General features: G+C 45.9%; 1 protein-coding gene across 1 annotated transcript; it reads right to left on the bottom strand.

The window, feature by feature from the left end:
* Window positions 1-650: 650 nt before the first annotated feature.
* slc7a8b (solute carrier family 7 member 8b) lies at window positions 651-13,094 on the bottom strand (the record flags this gene model as incomplete). The annotated part of the gene is made up of 11 exons (XM_079751096.1): window positions 651-775; window positions 1,191-1,368; window positions 2,298-2,447; window positions 2,826-2,922; window positions 3,533-3,636; window positions 4,244-4,367; window positions 5,028-5,181; window positions 6,725-6,850; window positions 8,519-8,670; window positions 9,973-10,177; window positions 12,947-13,094. 11 exons carry the CDS (start codon window positions 13,092-13,094, stop codon window positions 651-653), a joined length of 1,563 nt encoding a protein of 520 aa, XP_079607222.1.
* Between the last annotated feature and the right edge of the window lie 647 nt (window positions 13,095-13,741).

Raw genomic sequence — 13,741 nt, 5'->3', positions numbered from 1 at the left:
TTAATGTAATCCTTTTAAGAAAATGTTTAGATTAGCTGGACTATGTTGTCTCAAAGATGCAAGTACTTCTTAAAAAAGTAATGAACTCCACAACTCGGAAATAATCATTAACAGTTTTCTTTCAAAAGCCAATTAAGGCTTTTATTTCAGAAGACAGACATATTTGACCATCACATGACGGAATCCCAATGTAATAAAACGTGTCAACCAGTTAGCTAGAAGTGCTACATATTAGTGCTAATACAGTGATTTAATGTGATGAACAATACAAACAATAAAATATATTAACCCCGTCCTCCCCCCAACACAAACAGTATCAAAGACCATACAAAAAACACATTAGGCTTTTTAACTGTTAACATGAACACAGTGTGTGTAGTAAAGTGACCTCGTTCGTAACTTCGACACTGCACCTTGCATCACCTGTTGCCTGGCATAACTAGATGGTGTTCAGGATTAAGGCCGTTCAAAGAGACTAGGAAGAAGAAAGCAGGAAAACCAAGCTCTGTGCAGCAGAATGACTCAGTTCCTGATCATCAAGTGGATGTGCACCATTTCACTCCAAGTTCCTAGGATTCTGTCCCCAGCATGTTTTTGAAAACCCATGCGTTTCCATTATGTCTTTATCAACGGATTCATTGTATAGCGCGTCAACCATCCACTTTTAGTGACCCGTCTTCCTCGTGCCCCTCTCCCTTTTCCTCCTCTGGTGGGCTCTGGTCCATCGCAGGGTACACCACGGAACAGAACTTCTGGCAGACGTGGGTCAATTTACCTGCATGTGAGAAAACAAAGTGAGAAGGAGCAGATTGAAACAACAGTTGCAACTAATCCCCCACCCACTCCTCACCCCCTAACATAATTATTTTAACATTGTTGTATTCTTTAGCCTATATCCACAGGGCCTCAACATTTAACCTGTTCGGGTCTTTATTCTCTACATTCCATTCCCATCTCATCTACTTCCCAATCACTTTCTTTTTATCATCCTGTGCAAAATATAAATAAAGTGACAAAGAATAAAAGTACATTAAAACTGTAAGTTTTGCCATTAGCATCCTCTACTGGTGTGATTTGTTGCTACAGTTGCTAAAAGGAGCAAAAGGGGACCAGAACAAAACATTTCAGAGAGAAAAAGAAACCTGGATAGGAAAGTTATAGTGCAGGTTTAAACATCACCAAGTGCTTACAAAGGCCTCTGTCGAACCACTCGGGCTTGTTCTCCCAGTAGACACCCAGGTAGTAGACGGGGACGCCTGTCAGCATGATCAACAGGCCGATGCCACACACCAGCGGCTCAGAGTAGAGCGAGAAGATCAGCAGGAAGCCCCAGAACAGCAGGTAGATGACGGGCCACACCAGGCTGATCTACAGGACACAACATGATCACCACAGCAGGTAGAGGACAGCCCCCCCCAGGTTGACCTGCAGGACACATCATCATCATCATAATAATCCGTCAAGTCACAAGCCTAAACATGGACCGACGTACCGTTTAGTCATTTAGCAGACGCATTTGTCGATTCAGACAAGGCATTAAGGAGGATAACTACAGGGGTTTGAAACCTAGAATGTTTTGTAAACTCAATAACTACTCACTTCATTAACAACCCAAGTAGAGTCAAACACAGCAATTTCTACACTACTTTTCTGGTCTTAGTTTCTTATAATGACTCCTATAGAGCAATCGACACAAATCACTGCACAAAAAAAAACTGTAGATTTTCAGGAAACTTCCTCTCATGTGGGCACTTTAAGCATTCTCTGTCAACACCCGGCTTCGTCCTTCTCCACCCCCTCACCCCCTCCTGCCAACCCAACTCCGTTGTGATTGGTTACCTTCCAGAAGAGCATGTTGCAGCATTACCATACATGGAAAATCCTGAATGTTCTACGTAGATAAATCCCGGAAATTAGGGAACAAGTGAATCGCGACTGCCGTCCCTAGTGTTTAGCGCTCTGCACAGCTACCCCAGACGGTCAGCAGGGAATACGTCTAAAGGCATGTACGTCATTATTTTACACTTTAGTATGGTTAAACATGACTATAAAACGTTTATAGGTCATAAAAGTCGAAAAAGCATAATAGGTGCTCTTTAACATCCTTGGGTTTGCTTGGGAATGTTCTTGCCATTGATGTTTGCCTTGTGAGAAAAAAATTTGATGTGCTGATCCAAGTTAAAATATAGAACAAAGCAAATTTTCTTTTCCGTTTCCATAAGCCAAGAATGTCATCCCAAGAAAATATGAAGAGCCAATATGAACAAACTGCAAATCCTGCAATGCGGGGCTTGTACCTTGATTGGTCGCTTGAGGTCCGGCTGTTTGATGCGCAGCACAATCTGCCCAGCGACTGTGACTCCGTAAAAGAGGTAGTTGATGAAGCCCACGTAGTTGATGAGTGTGTAGATGTCACTGGTGCACATCATCAGTAACGTGGAGACGCACTGAGGAGAGGGAACAGAGAAAGTTGATTATTCTCTGCAGTCTTCCCAGAAAAAACAAAAGGTATGCGTTAACATCGGTGAGATTCTGTACCCTTAATAATTTCAAATTGTATAAAAACCAACCCAAAGAAAGAAGCCATTACACAACATTTGCATTAAATCACGCAGTGGAATCAAAGTATTGCATTGATAGTGACTTATTTTGAAATCAGAATACGCTTGTTCAACCTTCCTTTTCTCAAATGGTTAAAAAAGAACCAAAACTAACAAATACTTTAACCATAAGCTCAGTAAAGTCAAAATTCTTTGTTATAAATCGAACCCAGCATGTGTATTTCGGTCCTTAGCTCCCGTCCAACACGGTCGAGCGCGACCCACCGTGAAGAGGAGGGCGGGGATGGGGGTGCAGCGGTTCATGTGGATCATGGCCAGGAGGCGGGGCAGGTGGCCCTCCCGGGCGCCGGCGAAGAACAGCCTGGAGGAGAGAACGAGGAGCCAGAAAAAAACCCATTTGTCCTTGCAGCGGCAGCATCGAGGGAGGGGTGTCGGCTTGACCTGTAGTTTATCGCCCCAACGCAAAGACTGATGTAGGGTGACGGGGTGCAGGAAGGGCGTAGCAAAGCTTGAGAGGAGAGGAGGTGGGGCAGAGGGGGGGAGACGGCTCAAGTCTCGTGTGGAACGATGACTCTGCACTCCAACGGAAATCAATATTCCAGATTTTATGTCAGGATTCCCGACAAACTGAAGGCTTCCATTTGCAGAGAAGAGTGCCTCTGATGTGAAACAGGGAATTCAGATGAAGGCCTTTACTGCCAAATTAATAGCAATAAATAATCAAACAATTTACCAACAATTGGCTTCTGACATTTATGACCACCAATCAATTAGCAAACATGCAATTTACTAATGGCCCTCTTGTCAGTTACAGCATCTCAGTGCTTTTGGGCATTGAAAATATTTTTTCTTTTCCAGTTCAGACCTTATTGTGTGTGGACTGACACGATCCCGCAACAAAGTAAACCGCCAACACAGTTGCGGAAATAAGAGGGAAGAAGAGCGAGGGATGGGCGAGGGACCAGACTGACCGCGAGGAGGTGAAGAGCGAGCCGTTGACCCCCCCGAAGGTGGAGAGGGCCACAGAAATGGGCATGATCCATGACATCACCCCTAGCAGCTTCTCTCCAAACGTCTGGGGGGGGGGGAAGAGAGAGAAAGAAAGAAAGAAAGAAAGAAAGAAAGAAAGAAAGAAAGAGAGAGCACATGCTTATAGCTAAACAGCCGCATGCCATCAGAATGCTAGTTAAAAAGGGTGTGAGCTAATGCTAACAAACCATTTTCTCAAACACAATCCTATCAATTAGCGTGACTACACTTTAGTAATAAATTGGATGAGTGCAATGGGACAAACTTTTAACAACCAACGGATAGGAAAATCCAAGCAATACAACTACATGCCTTGTGTGGATGGATGAAACGTGCATTTTATACATTCAGGAAGCAACCATGAAGAGTAAATATGGGCCCTTTTTTGGAACCGGTAGGGGTAAGGATGCCTAACTTAAGGTGCACGCAGCCAGTCAAACACCACACAAAACCCAGCATTAGGCCAGCGATCCCGTCGACAGATTACATTTTTTCTTTTTGCCAAACAAGTCTACAAACATCAACTTCTGCGACATTGCAGTGGGTCTCGGGTCAGTGTCCGATCACCTTTAAACCGCAGACCTTTGAGGGGGAAAAGAACCCGGGACCTTGGCGTCGAGGGTTCAACCGCCAGACTACCTGCGTGTACTCACCACGGCCACGGCGTTGGAGGCCATCAGCTCCTGGGGACTCATGGCGGTGATGTAGGCGACGTTGGCGAACACGTAGACAAAGGTGACCAGGGGGATGGAGATGAAGATGGCTCGGGGCAGGTTCCTGGAAAACCAGAGAGATAATTAATATTTACTCACCAAGGGACCTATATTTTTTGTGTAACCACCTAGGGGACTATTACTGGGCTTCTACAGACAAAGCACGCAGGTTGGTGATGAAGGAAACCGTTTTATTGTAGACATTTGTAGATAATGAAACATAGTGCTTGTGCGCTTGTTTAACCAGTGCACACCGTTTGCTCAATGTGTAACAGGTGTGCATCCTCCCCCAGCCCCAGAGTCCAACCAGTCTGACTAGGGCCAGGTGAGGCTGCTTGGACCAGCCATCATCCACACACTCACAATAAGGACAACGTTGTTGTGGAACAGCTAGGTAGAGGTTGCTTAAGGATCCTTCTAGATATTCTGCGGGGACGGTGGGTTTCAAACCCAGAACCTTATGGCGGATAGTTGAAAAGCCTAACACTGTCCTGCCCAGCAGCCGAGGGAGGATCTCATCTGATAATTCATGTAAAACTACCATGATCCAAATCACAAATGTGGGGGTTAGAATTAAAATACAAACTTTCTTAAGTTACATTCGGTTATGCAACAAACAACATTCACTTGGCCCACAGGCTTGTGTGCACTCTGCACGACAACACAGAACATACAACTTGCTGTATGCGTGTGCGCTACTCCATCCGGTCCCCTCCTCCATCACCTGTAGGGGTCCACCAGCTCCTCCGTCACGTAGTTGAGGAAGTTCCAACCTCCGTAGGCGAAGGAGCCCTGCAGGAAGGAGAGGGCGATCAGCCCCACTTCGTAGTCCCGGAAGGTCTCGAATGCATGCACCGGCTCCAGCCAGTAGTAGTGGCCTGGGGAGAGACAGGTATGGCTTCATCATCATAACCGCCTGTGATGCTGCTGCCACTCTGTTCCGTTTTGATGCCATGGCAACAAATACTCTGCAGTGATTAGAACAGTGTTTTCCTTTTTCCTACTTCAACCATAAATGTGAATTTTGATTTTAGATAGTGTAGAAATCATATACATTGCATAATTTATAGACTTATTAAATGTATAACCATGCAATAAAATTAGTCATTCAAACACAGGCAGACTAACATGTATACACACAAATATACCATGACCAAACAATATAAGGGAAAGGTTATGCAACTGGACCAACAAAGAATGTTAAAACCGGAGGAGATCGATTCCAGGAACGCCTATGTTATGCAGCCAACAAGTACAGTCACGCACACATGAAGATCCCAGGCAGGTATAGGAAAAACCGGCCCACGTTTTAAGCGGCCATTCTGGCAGTCTGACACCCCGGGTGATTAAGTCAGTAATGGTGAGTATCGCGAGTGGGGGGGGGGGGGGGGGGGGGGGGGGGGGGGGTGGAGGGTAGGGGTCCCTGGGGGAGGGAGGGAGTGGGTCCCTGTGGATTACGAACAGGAGACTATAATCCCTCGTTCACGTTGGGTTCATGGAAAATCCTGTGCGCCGGGATCAGAGGGGAGGGCTTTACGGCGGAGGTGCCAGCTCACGCTCTTATCTTGGAGCCGTTTGTCTTGCAGCGGTTTAGCAGGTAATTTAGATAGGGTGCTGTGACAAAGTCTGGAGCCAACACGTTGGTTACTGGGCTTGTCCTCCCCTGTAAGGGTCTTTCTATGTACTTACAACATTCCCATACATTGGTGTTTGTAACAGCGTTTTAAGTATCATCTTGTGGCTCGGCTTTTATTTTGGTGAATAGAAGCTGACGCTCCACCCACATCCATTGAAGAGAGATTCCTTGAACACCATGTTCTACAAAAAGTACAAGAAGGTAAATATACCGTGCTCTTATGCAAGTTTTTACAGCATCCAAAGATATGACCTCTTTGGTAAAACACACTTCTTCACTAAACTAACTTTCATAAATTAAATGTGTAAGAGGTTCATATTGCAACAAGTATTTCTGCTTCTCTACATGCTTGTAAGGGAAGATGGTGTTCAGGGAGTGAATGAGCTCTTGTTGGTTGAAAACATGAAGGAGCTAGTATTTAACATGGGGATGAGATGGTAGGAACTAAAAAGGGGGCCGGACAGGGTAGTCGCTCGGGAGTTAGGACTCCCAGCTCCATCCCCGCTGTCTGCATCCTAACGTATCCGTGAGCAAAATGCGCCGAACCCCTGTGCCTCTGAAAACCCCCCCGTGTATCTGAAGTCACTTCAGCTCCCTCTGGATTACAGTGTCTGCTGAATGACCCTAGGATGGCTTCACGTGAAGCAGCCATCTTGGCGTTTTTTTGATCGAGTTCTTGATCAAGCTGGACTACCACGAGGGCGACTTGGAAGGTGCTTTTGGGACAACCAATGGCATGATTGAAACGCTGCTGCAGGAGAGCGGGAACGGAGGACAGAAGATACCTTTGCAGATCTGAACGATGCCCATGATGATGATCAGGCCCAGGGCTAGAAGCTTCCCGGCCGTGAAGACGTCCTGGACACGGGTGGCCCAGCGCACACTGAAGCAGTTCACCCACGTCAGCAACACTGCACACAAACATCACCCGCACAGCAGACAGCCCCCCCACACAGCACACAGAACAATGGCATTAAACAATTAATCTGGTAATCCAAAACTCTAAACCTAAAATTCTAGGAATTTACATGTTGCCCGGATTTAACTATTCTTTGTGTTTGTCCTTGCGTGTTTAGTTATATAGACCCAGAGCAACCTCAAATATAACTTGTAACACAATTACACGGCTTTCCCTTCCCCTATTTACATTTTGCATTTGGATGAATCGTTGGATTCTTTACATAGAAGAGAATTTTACTTCAGGTCTGACGTGCAACTCGCCACCAATGTAAGTAGGGTAAATAAAGGCGGAGTGAATGCATTGGACCCAACCCCTGACATTCAGGTGACCTTGAAACTCCCCTTCCCAACCCGCGAAAACAAGCATGCGAAAGCCTTACGAAAACAAGTACGCGCTGCTATTGGCCAGAGAGGCAAACCAGGTCAGGAACATCAGGAGCCGTAAACAAAACTCCAATGCATATATGGGGGGAATCTTTACAAATTACCGAAGAACGTAAAGGGCACCGAAGCCCTAACACCAACTTAACTGACAACGCTTAAAACGATTCTGCTCAACCAATGAGTGCCAATGCAATATTATGATCATAAACAGGCATTCGTTTCATAAATGGCCTTCATGATCCGATACATCAACACGCTTTTGGCTGCAGACCTGGCAGGGGAGGGGTTTGTGATGTTTCCAGGATCCCAACGGACTAGTCTGGAAAGCAGCGGTTTGTTTGAAATATTTAAGTGAAGTTGTTTTTCTTCCAGATCGCCTCGTGCAGTTCACCGTTGGGACAGTAGATACTCAACGGCTTTAGAGACCTCAAGGCTTGTGTATATTTAGTGATAAAATTTGAATTTTCAAATCGAAACAGGAAGGGAAAATCTCAATTGGTTACAGCTTCAAAAAAGGTAAGAAAATCTAAAACGCACACACAATTGTGTCCCACACAATGAGGAATCATTCTAAGTCGTTATCAGGTTACTGTAATATTAGCAACAAACAGATATAATCAGTTTCACATGAGCAGCAGCCCGAGAGAGTGACAGCTTTATACGAGACCATTATGAGTTGCCTCAGGGGCTTGTCTGGCAAGGGAATAACAGGAACAACTCATTCCACGGAAAAAAGAACAAGACAAAGCAAACCTATTCCTTAAGGCCTCCGGGCCCCATCGGACCAAAGACCTGCCTTCCAGAAAGAGAACCCCCATGCCCCAGCTACCACTTCATTCAAACTGCATCAACCCTGACCTCTATTTATTCCAAACTTTACATCTATTCTCTACACCAGGTGTTCCCAATGTTGTTTAGACCCTAGACACACCAGGAGCAACCCAAAAGCCAAGGAACACCAAGTTAGAGTGGTTTGATTATGGACAATGTAACATAATTGGAAATTATGTAAACATTGTGATTAGCAATCACCAGTTTATTTAATGTCTAGGATCGAGGATATGCTGGGGACCAATGAATCAAAACTAAAGCAAACATATCAGATTGCAATCAATGTCGGGATAATGTATTAAACCCACAACACATCACGGCTAGTCCGGTCTCCAGGGATCCCGGAGCTTTAAACCACTGGTCTGGGGCCGCAGAAAAAGGGTGCATTTGTTTTGCTGACTCACGCAGGCAGACGGCGGCTAGCAGACGCAGTGCGGTGTCCGGGGGCAGGCAGCTTGGGAAGAGGGGCTGGAGGATGTAGTTGGCGAATGTGAGGGCGATGACCGCCTGGTTGGTGGGGTAGATGACCAGCACGGCGATCCACAGCCGCAGGAACCTGGGGGGGGGGGGGGGGGGGGGGGTCCCACGCCAATGTGTTCGTGAGAACATGTGACTTTAACGACCCATTTGTTTGTGGCCCCACCGAGGGGGGACACACACACACAGTATTTCTCATACCAATTGCTACTCTGATTTCCAATCTTTAAACTATGTTTCTGCAGCACTTTTTTTTGTATCCAACTTGTAAGTCTGTTTGTATAAAGGCTGCAGCTAAACGGAGATGTTTTCCCCCCCCCTCACATGAAACAAAGAAATTTCTTGTCTGAACATTGTATTTAATATTATACTCCTGCACTGAAACAGGGATGAAAGATAGAGATGGCCCCAGAGCACACAGACCTCGGAAAAAGGAGCGTGCATAATTATTTAATGAGATGGGATTTATTAAACCAGGTGGGAAATTGGGGAAATGGGTTCTGGATGTGGTCCCAAAACTGAAATGTATAACCGAAAATAAACGTACGGTCTCCATCATTGGACTCCGAATCAATGATAGCATGCATGCAAAGGTGCTTGTGAAATAATGAGCATACGGGTGTACCCCTAGTTGGTGTTCTTCGTTACTCTGGTGCTGTGGTGCATGAAGGTCCTAATGTGTGTGAACACCTAATAAGCCTGGGACTGAACAACAGCCCCACAGAAGGAGTGTTGTTGAGATGTGTGATGGCCCATAAAGAGCAACAGTGTAGAATGTCGAATGTAGCACGCATGCATCTTTTATAGCGGATGGGGTTGGAAAGCAGGGTGAAGGGGGGGGGATGGGGCATTCATGAGGCGCATGCTTTGTCTCCTTTTGAAAGGTGGGTTGAATTTATGAACTGGCATTTGTTGCGGCAGAGCCAGGAGTTTGACAGAGCTTGTATAGGGAGAGCTACACTACTGCTGTCCAGTCGTCTTTATTTACGGCCTGGTGTGCAGCCAGTAACAGAGTGTGGAACATCAAATTTAACGTCTCTTTCCAAGTTCGGAGTTCCCTGAAGAAAGGCCAATCTTTTGTTGACTACCTATAGTTGAAAATAAAAGCAGCACTACCAAAGTAACAAAGCACAAACAATTTCATATTTTCAATATTAAATATATAAACAATTCCTTTTCATCACAAATGTAATGCCTTTAAATGCAAGTATTCTTTAACATATTACTTAATTTTATCTGACTATATTGCTTGCAGCTTAGTTCTGTATATCGAGAGTGCCCACGCAAACCAGAGCCAAGTGCGACATATTTGATCATAAAACCTGACTCAGACCCCTTGAGAAATCTAACTCCATTTGTTTGCTGATGCCTTCCACCTCACCCTGCCAGGCCGCCGAAGATGTCCTTGACGTAGGAGTAGTCTCCTCCAGACTTGGGGATGGTGACGCCCAGCTCGGCGTAGCAGAGCGCTCCGATGGCGGTGATGCCGCCCGTCACCACCCACACGATGATGGCCAGGCCCACGGAGCCCGCGTTCTCCAGAACCCCCTTGGGGCTCACGAAGATCCCCGACCCGATGATGTTGCCTGGGAGACGGTGGACAAACCAACTTCATTAATCAATTATCAGAACACACACACACACACACACACACACACACACACACACACACACACACACACACACACACACACACACACACAAAAGTGGGCTTTGGTTGTTTGGATGATTGGTATGTTGACCGCGCTTATACAGCGCTTTTCAGATTGGTGTCCCTTAAAAGCATGAATTATGCCTCACATTCAAATAGTCATACACCTACAGCAGAGTCAACTATGCAGAGCAACAGTGAGTATTGGGGTGTCTTGCTCAAGGACACCTCGACACAAAGACAACCAGCTCTACCTCCTGAGACCATCCTGGCCCAGTCTGAGTGGCACTAGGTTCAATGCCCGCTGTCCAGCCGCTACAGTCTGCCGAAGGCATCCCTGAGCAAAATGCCCAAACCGCTAAACTCAGTCCCAACAATGCGGCCTCGGAGATGATTGACAAACAAACATTTGATCATGAAAGCAACATTGTGCATTGGTCATTATTGGGAGTGCACGATGGTCTTATGTTCAGGGAGTTTGACTGCCAGTCGTCAGTGTCCAGAGTCCACCTGTAGGCCATGTTGAACACCATTCCTAGCCTCGTTGGACCACCCTGATCATGAGATTCCATTCTGTGTTGAAACCATTGAATGTAAAAATCAACTCACCGACCGTCTAGTCCTCTATCGGGGGAGGGGTTTACGTTTATGATGGCCATGGAGTGCCGCAGTCTGCACAAATCCTCAACCAAGACGAAATCAAACTGAGTGTTACTTCCAACATAATCCATCTCATTCTGTGCATTTTTTTGTACAATGTACTGTCATGCCCATATTTGGAAACACAATTGCTGCCTAGCCAAGGCCGGACGGATATTCAATCCATAATGCAAAATTCAATATCTGGAATGTCTCACAAGGCTAGAGAACGCAGAACTAATCCCACCTGCTCCACAATGATATGAATCAAATTCACCGAGTTGCTTTGGCTAAACATCCACCAAGGGAGGCAACATGAAGAACCACAATGTGATTCGTTCTCATTGCCCAGAAGATAAACCCAGACAAGGAAATTGTCGTTTGTTCAAGGACAAAAGGTATTTAGTAACCGTCAACTACTTCGAAGATGCACTGCTATTGCCATGTTTATGCAGCACTTCTCTGTGGAAACCGACAGCAAGAGAGTCGCAATATGTGCAACATGGGGGACAAATGAAAATCAATACATCGAACTGACGTTGGTACAAGAACACCATTTATCACATCTATTTACACGCTCAAGTAATCAATAACATGAACTCACAAGCAGGGGGGCTACAGTAACACACACTACAAAAGACCCACTTCCCAGCACCAATTAGTGGGACTCAACCCCCTGTCCTGCGGGGACTCTAACCTACTGTAATAACTAGGTCGGGCCGTGACACCCGAGACAAAGGGACTCAAACCCACCCTGATCCCCTACACAGGGCTTTCACCCCCAAAAAAATAGGACAATCAAGGGCCACTCAAACCCCGCCCCCTAATCAGATGAGGTTTTACCTCACTGTTGGGTTGGCATCCAACACAGAAACAAAGGGAGTGCAACCCAGACCGGGATCCAGTCCTTTTAAAGGACTGAACTGGGACAGGTACCCTATCTGCCTGCTGGTATTGCACAGACTTCCATAATCGTTAAACCTAAAAAACAAGGAGAGCTGGATTTTACGAAAGCTCATCATTCAACAGAAACCTCAACAGGAGGAGGCTGGGGGGGGAAACGTTTCCTTTGGTGTGAAAATGCAAGGAGGGCAGAAAAATGAACGAGCGACGGAACAATGTCAGCTTCCTGTATGGAGACGTGACACAAAGTCCGTCCTCTACCTTTCTGTACAGGACGGCCAGCAGTCCAAACCCCTCGTCTTGTTGTACCTCATCTTCAATACAGCACACCAACTTCTGTCATTCTGTGATTGACTGACGATGGCTCAGTCGGTGGCTCAAACAATCCAGATCAACCAATGAAGCACATTTGTGTTTCAACAAGCACACAAAGGCCACTTAGTCGAGCATACAAACTAGTTAGGAGGCTGATTTGAATTGGCTCATTTAGTAGGCTTAAATAATACCATGATGAGACATCCTTAATAAGTCACACAGAGCCACTATTGGCAAAAAAAGTAACTTTGGAATTAGAGTGCAGAAAACGATTTACAACCTTTATGTTGCTGGCCATGCACGCGCACAGACACGCGCTCGCCATTTGAATTATCACTCCCCATTTATTTCACATGGGTCAGCGGAAAATGGATGTCTTGCATGGTCATATGTTAAAAGGAAAAACACTATTCAGTGAATATCGCGTCAGCAACAGACGTGACGGTGGACGGGGGGGGGGGGACGGGCGGTGGACATTAGTGAGATTAAATGTATCGGCCTGCATGGTGTGCTGCGGTGATGGGGATGGGGCCGGGAGTCAAAGCCGTTTAGTCCACAGATCAGTTTAAGTGCACCATGTGATGTTGACACATATCTATTAAAGTACCTATATATCTATATAGATGTATCAAATTAAGTCATCTTGTTTCTTCACATTGTCTCCCAATTTAAGTTTATGATGAATAATAATTGAATAATGCAAGACGCTTCTTCCCAAAGCTTCGACGCTCCGATAACATTAGATTGTGTTACAGGGTAAACTCACTCAGCTCAACCCTACACAATGGGCTATCCGGTGAATGACAAAACCGGGACAGAAGTAGAAAGGGCAGACTTAAAAACTCACCAACAATAATTCCACAAGCGCTGACTAAACCGATCTCCTTCTTCAGAGCAACACCGCCTCCCCCTGATTCCTTGGCGGGCTCCGGCGTGGGGTCCCCGCTTTCCGAGTGGGAGCTGCTGGCACCCCGCTTCCTTGGTCCGTCACTCATCTTCGTTTATGTTGACAGCCACCGGTGAACGCCTTTTGCACCTAGTAAGCAGGTAATTACTCAGGTGATCGTGGGCACGGCTGGATATATCGAATAACAAGGAGTGGAATAAAAGCTCTATTGTAACCACGCTGCTTTAGGTGCCCTTCATTTTTCCACGGGAACCACCAAATAGCGACAGGGAGAGGGACCAAACTTTAAGACCCGTTTCAAAATGTCCTCGTTTAGTGAGTGGATTGCAGCCTGATAATTGCTTCCACTAGGCTACTGGACCGACGTGCAGTTCGGGTGCGTGGTTACCATTTTTTGGACACCATGTCCCCGCATTAATTATTTGGTGGATTCGAATAAAAGAGCTACGCCAACTGCAATCATTAAAAATCTATCAAAAATAAATAAATGTTACATTTATTTTTAAGTTAAATCCCCCCAAAAAACAGCGTCACGTTCTAAAGAAGCGCATTATGTTGGATGAACGCCTACACGTTCAGGTGTAGAGAGGGGTTCAATCGTAGGCTACCGGTTCGGGGGTTACAAGGGTGCGTGCAATCCCAGCCCGATGAGCGCAAAGGCCTACTGCACTTTGAGTCACAATTAAATAAAACTTCAATTCAACACAAAAACTGCGACTCACCTCTTCACTGCAG

This window comes from Pollachius pollachius (assembly GCF_949987615.1).
Source record: "Pollachius pollachius genome assembly, chromosome: 14".
Classification (NCBI taxonomy): Eukaryota; Metazoa; Chordata; class Actinopteri; order Gadiformes; family Gadidae; genus Pollachius; species Pollachius pollachius.
This window is presented reverse-complemented; position numbering and strand designations above follow the sequence as displayed.